Genomic DNA, 6,242 nt, shown 5'->3' with positions numbered 1-6,242 from the left:
ATAATGCGTTTCTAACCTCCTCCTCCATGAATTCACTGGTCAGGAGTATATTATCCTCTTCTGTTAGTTTCTCTTCTTCCGACCAGGTATCCGCGGACAGGTGAAAAATGTTTCCCCTGGCTGGTCCGAAAAGATTCTTATAATAAGCTGTGGCATGAGCCAGTAGGTTATCTGTGCCCTCAATCACTGTTTCGCCATCAGTGAAGGAGTGAATAGTGTTTTTCCGTTTTCTACCATTGGCCGCACGATGAAAAAAGGCCGTGTTTTGGTCCCCTTTTAGCAACCATCTCTCACTGGATTGTTGGAGCCAGAAGAGCTCCTCATTGGCCATTATATCATCGAGCTCCATCCGCAGGTTTGTTCTATTTTTATAAGTTTCTGGGTCGAGCATTTATTTGTAGGCTTAATTATCATTTATAGCACCTAAATACAGGCGTTACTAGTAATGTCTCCATCTTTATGTACCTTAAACCCTTTGTAATTGAGGGCGAGAGGGGTCTGGCGAACTCTATATAAGCCACCCCCCCTCCTCAGGGACAGTGGTTCGCACCCCCTGTAACACACACGCATATAATCCAGTCGACCGCCTCTGGGCTCCGAGACGTAGGGCTGTTACTTCCTCTGAGAAGGGCCTAAACTCGTAAAACTCGCGTGTACAACTCCTCCATAGCTAGGATCTTGCCTCTACATCCCTACCCCCCATTCTACTGTCAGGCTTAGAACCACGACAGGCTCCACCCACGAAGGGTCCATGAAGAAGCAACCTTGTCTATCCCACCATGGTCGTCGCCCACGAAGGACTTGCTTCACTTGGGTAGATCTTCATGAAGTAGGCAATCTCCTTGCCCTTACAAACTCCTTGGTTCAACTCCACAATCTTGATGGAGGCTCCCAAGTGACACCTAACCAATCTAGGAGACACCAATCTCCAAGAGGTAACAAATGGTGTGTTGATGATGAACTTCTTTCTCTTGTGCTTCAAATGATAGTCTCCCCAACACTCAACTCTCTCTCTCTCTCTCTCTCACAGGATTTGGATTTGGTGGAAAGATGATTTGAGTGGAAAGCAACTTGGTGAAGGCTAGAGATCAAGATTTATGTGGTTGGAATGGAACATCTTGACCTCAACACAAGTGTAGGTGGTTCTCTCTCAGAAAATGTATGTTAGAAGTGTAGGCATGTTTTGATGGCTCTCTCCACGAATGAAAAGTGGGTGGAGGGGTATAAATAGCATCCACACAAAATCTAACCGTTACACACAAATCACCAAACTCGGTGGGACCGAATCATGAAACTCGGTCGGACTGATTTAGTTCGAAATGTGACCGTTAGGCATTTCGGTGGGACCGATATAATCGACTCGGTGGGACCGATGTGCTAGGGTTAGGGTAAAGCCTCATCTCGGTTTGACTGATTACACAAACTCGGCGGGACCGATTTGGGTAATAAGCAAAACAGAGAGTTGGCCAAGCAAACTCGGTGGGACCGATTGCATGTCTCGGTGGGACCGAAATTATTACAATAGGCAACCGAGAGTTTGCAAGCCCATCTCGGTGAGACCGAAATCCCATCGGTGAGACCAAATTGATTAGGGTTTCTGGCAGTGGCTATGTCAAGAGAACTCAGTGGCACCGGATAGAAAGTTTCTGTGGGGCCGAGTTTGACTATTGGTTTGGGACATATGTGGATATGAGAAAGTGGTTGAGGGCTTTGGAGCATATCACTAAGCACTTTGAGCAAGCAAGCCATTGAGCAACACCTCATCCCCTCTTAATAGTATTGGCTTTCCTATGGACTCAATGTGATCTTGGATCACTAAAATAAAATATAGAGTCCTGAGCTTTGAGCTTGAGCCAATTCTTTGTCCTCAGCATCTTGAAAGGGTTCCACATCCTCTAGTCCATGCCACTCCATTGTTGAACTTATCTGAAACATACTAGGTAGAAGCATTAGTCCAACAAGACATATGTTGACATTAATTACCAAAATCACCCAGGGAGCACTTGTGCTTTCAACTCTTATGAAAGTTGATTGTGAGACCAGACATCTACGCAAAAGCCCCTAAATTAAATTTTAGATTTCTAGCGTAGTCAATTTTATATTGTAGTAGGAAAATAATATCATCAGCATATCGCAACATGTTCACTCCATGAGGAATGTTTTCAACATGCACCCCTTTCACAAAATCATTTATATTGTCTTTTCCCATAATAGCAGCTAGGTCATCTGCCACTAGCTCAAAAAGTAAGGGGGACAGAGCATCTCTGTGATAGCCTGACTTAATAGGGATGATAGACTACTCATATCTATAAGGAATTCCTTCTTTTTCGGAAGCCCATTCAGACAAAACTCCAAAGTTAAGTGTGCTCAGCTTGTAGTAATTTCAGCATGGGTGACCGACCGGGAAGTGCTCCCGGGTGTGCAGGAGTGATGACAAAGTGCGCAAAAAGACTAGTATTGATCTGTGGGGCCAGTCTAGATCCCGCCAGGAGTAACGACCACCGGCGGGTGTGTCCGGGGCATTACAAGTTGGTATCAGAGCCGAGCTCGCAGTTACACGGATGTTTGCAGACAGGTGCATGGTCATTTTGTTCATGACGTTTGTGATCCGTCATGGCACACGACATGGTACATGTACTGGACTGGATGCACAGACATATGTGCCAAGAGGGAACGTTCCTGTGGCCCGACGAGGACGTCGGTTCCTCTGAGTGGGGGTGTATGTGATAGCCTGGCTTAATAGGGATGATAGACTACTCATATCAATAAGGAATTCCTTCTTTTCCGGGAGCTCTTTCGGACAGAACTCTAAAGTTAAGCATGCTCAGTGCGGACGAGTGAGGACAAAGTGCGCAGAAAAACTAGTATTGATCTGTGGGGCCACTCTAGATCCCGCCAGGAGCAACGACCACCGGCGGGTATGTCCGGGGCGTTACAAACTCCGTGCCTAAGCCCCCTGTAGGTTTTAAAACAGGGACCAATCTTATCATGAACTTTAACTCTTACATTACCCCCTCTCATGGTCATCACAACCCTATCAGACCACTTATCAGGGAATCTTTTCATCTTTAACATTTGGATCACAAATGGCCATTTAATTTTATCATATGCTTTTGTAAAGTCGACTTTTAAAAAGCGTGCATTTTGTTTTCTATGACGAATAGAGTTCAATGCTTCATGCAACACTTTACCCTCTCCATAATATATCTTCCTTTGACATAGAGCAGTATGTGTCTTAGAGATCACAAGAAAACAATTCTACTAAGTCCATTCATTAAAATCTTCGTAATAATTTTGATCTAACATTTAAAAGACAAATGGGTCTGAATTTCTGAATTTCTTTGGCATCATCAGTTTTTGGCACAATGGTGATGGTTCCATAATCGTGTCTAGCAATATCAAGTTTTCTTTCAGCAAAATCATCCAAAAGCCCTTTCACATCTCACTTAACTAACTCCCAAAATTCCTGATAAAAATCAACAGGGAACCCATCTGCCCCCGGGCATTTGTTTTTCTTCATTTGAAACACAATATCATGAATTTCTTGCATAGAGAAGGGTTTAATTAATTCCTATGCAACATATGCACGTATTTGAGAAATGTCATGTAGATGTAGAGATATTTGTGAGCAATCAGGTTGCCCAAAAAGATTTTTATAAAAGTCAGTAATGTATTTCATTAATTAAATCTTCTCCCTCGATAGTTCCTTCATCCCGCTCCAAGGAAATGATTCTATTTTTACATCTTCTACCATTTACCCTAGCATGATAATATCTAGTATTGATGTCTCCATCTTTAATTTCTTTATCCTTATATCTCTGAAGCCATTTCATTTCTTCTTGTTTTAAAGTTCTGGCCAATCGTTCTCTTAAGTCTTTTTTTGCTTCTATCTATCTCCAATAGTAAGCCCCATGACGTCAGTATTCTTATCTATGACATCCAGCTTGCCAATGATTTCAATCTTAATTTTTCTGTACCAAGCATCTGCATTTTTATTCCACTCTCCAACCTTTTTCCTCAAGTTTCTTAATCTTTCTTGACATTTTTCTAAACTGTCACCATGGTAGGTTTCACTCCAAACTTTACACAGAAATTCTGTAAATCCCTCTGTTAGCACCCAAGAGTTCTCAAATCTAGAACTTCATTAGGATGTTCTCCAGTGTCAAGGGATAGAGAAGTGTGGTCAAAGACTTCTCTAGCAAAAGCTTGAAGTACCGACAGATGATATCCCTCCTCCCATTCAGGACAACACATGACCCGATCAAATTTTCCATAAGTTGGGTCAGCTAAATTATTGGCCTAGGTATAGCGTTTACCATTTAATGGTATTTCTTCAAGTCCTGCATGCCCAATGATAGCATCAAGCACAAAGCTCCAATGATTAGGCTCATTGAGTTTTTTTTTTCACTGCAATTCCTAATAATAATATTAAAGTCTCCACCAACTGAACAAGGCAGTGGGGGCTGGCGACCTAGTAGTGTCGGGGGCGTGACGGGGCAACGATTCGTGACCAATTTCTTCGGTTCGTTTTCATATAATAATCTTTTTCTGGGTTTTCACTTTGTTTATGAGAAACAACCGAGTGCCGACTGCCGAGTACTAAGACTGAAGTAACCAGGGAATCATCGCCGTACAGAAAGCAAACTGCAGCAAGCCAACAACCGTGACACAAAGCATATGAACTACGGAACCAAACACACAGGCACACACATGGTAAAATCGTAACGATTCCAGGTACATACGCGCCATGACAGTGCCCCTGGGCGGCGCATGGCGCATCATCCTCCGGTTCCGGGGGACCTCTACTCGTACCAGGTGTATCCCAGGGGCGGCGCGCGCACGCCGTAGCCGTAGCCGTAGCCATAGCCGGAGCTGTAGTAGTGGCAGCTGGGCAGGCCGCAGGGGCTGGAGTAGCAGCCCGGCGTGCAGCGGTACCCGTGGCCGGCGTACGGCGTCCCCTTCTCGCCGCAGTCGTCGCAGCACGGCTCCTTGCACGCCTTCTCGCACCTCTCCTTGCAGGCCTTCTCGTACTTGTCCTTCCAGGCCTTCTCGCAGGCCTCCTGGCAGGGGGTCTTCTTCTCCTTGGGCTTGTCGTCCTCCACGCTGACGATGGACGCGGCGTAGCACGACTTCCTCAGCTGGTGCACCACGCACACCGGGTCCACGGTGCCGACCACCGTCAGCGTGCACTTGTCGTCGTCGACCACCATGGACTTGATCCCTGGAGGGCCACGTACATTCGGTAAAGAGAAGCAGCAAGCGGTGCAGGATATACAGGGAGGAAGAGAGTCAGAGAGAGATATACCCTCGAGCTTGGAAACGATTGACAGGATCCCACTCGTGCACTTCTTGCCGACGAGATCGGCTCTGATCACAATCTTCTGCAGGCCATTCGAAAGCGAAAACACAAGCATAAATTCAGTACTACAAATGTTTTCATGATCGTAACGGCATGTCTACACCCTCGAAAGACAGCGAAGCAGAACGAAGAATATGGTCGCCAATTACCTTAGACATGGTGTGAGCTAGTCTTGGATCTGAGGTCGACGCGGACTCCTGAGTGTGCAGAGCAAGGCGCTGTCTGAAGTTATGTGAGAAATGCCTCGTTCCAAGTCAGTTTATATATGATCTGAAGTCAACTCAGCAACCCCCATATTGGTTGGGAATTGGTCGTAGTCGTCGGAGTATATTCCTACTAGATGTGTTTAATCTAACCACTCCGCTGCTACTGGTCGAAAGAATACTTTGAGACCGTAGATATACCATAGCTTCCTAACCGAATTGGTCAGTCTACGTCTTCCTTTTTTATGTTTTTTCATCCGTGGAAATGTCAAAGCCGTGGGCCTTTCAAAGTTCCAACACGCTTGCATTTTCAATCATGAGAACGACAGACGGCAATTCCGTGTATGTACCCGAGGAAATCAAGGAACGTTCCGCAAGTTGCATACGGTGGCAACTGAGAAATTAAGTCAACTCAAATGCCACTGTACCATTGGCTAGGATTTGGTCATGCTAGTCGTTGCTCTAACCGCTGGTAGAAGGACTTGGTTATCAATACAAGGTGTTGCAATTGCATTAGAATTCCCGGTTTGAATTTTTCTGTGAACAAGTTGATCAGCTGCTAGGATTGGATCCCCAAACCCATCCAAACTGGAGTTTTAATTCGAGGGGTACCACTCTCTTCTAAAATCCATGACACTTTGATCACGATTCAAGTTGGAGAGAAGGATAAATATAAATTT

At 45.0% G+C, this 6,242-nt stretch overlaps 1 protein-coding gene across 1 annotated transcript; it reads right to left on the bottom strand.

Moving 5' to 3' along the window:
- Positions 1-4,590: 4,590 nt before the first annotated feature.
- LOC125548309 (uncharacterized) lies at positions 4,591-5,655 on the bottom strand. The gene is made up of 3 exons (XM_048711956.2): positions 5,509-5,655; positions 5,306-5,381; positions 4,591-5,221 (listed from the first exon to the last, which is right to left on the bottom strand). The coding sequence occupies exons 1-3, from the start codon at positions 5,515-5,517 to the stop codon at positions 4,803-4,805; spliced, it is 504 nt and encodes a 167-aa protein (XP_048567913.1). The 5' UTR covers positions 5,518-5,655; the 3' UTR covers positions 4,591-4,802.
- Between the last annotated feature and the right edge of the window lie 587 nt (positions 5,656-6,242).

The sequence above is a fragment of the Triticum urartu genome, chromosome 3A (assembly GCF_056163025.1).
Source record: "Triticum urartu cultivar PI428250 chromosome 3A, HENAU_Tu73, whole genome shotgun sequence".
NCBI classification, from domain to species: domain Eukaryota; kingdom Viridiplantae; phylum Streptophyta; class Magnoliopsida; order Poales; family Poaceae; genus Triticum; species Triticum urartu.
This window is presented reverse-complemented; position numbering and strand designations above follow the sequence as displayed.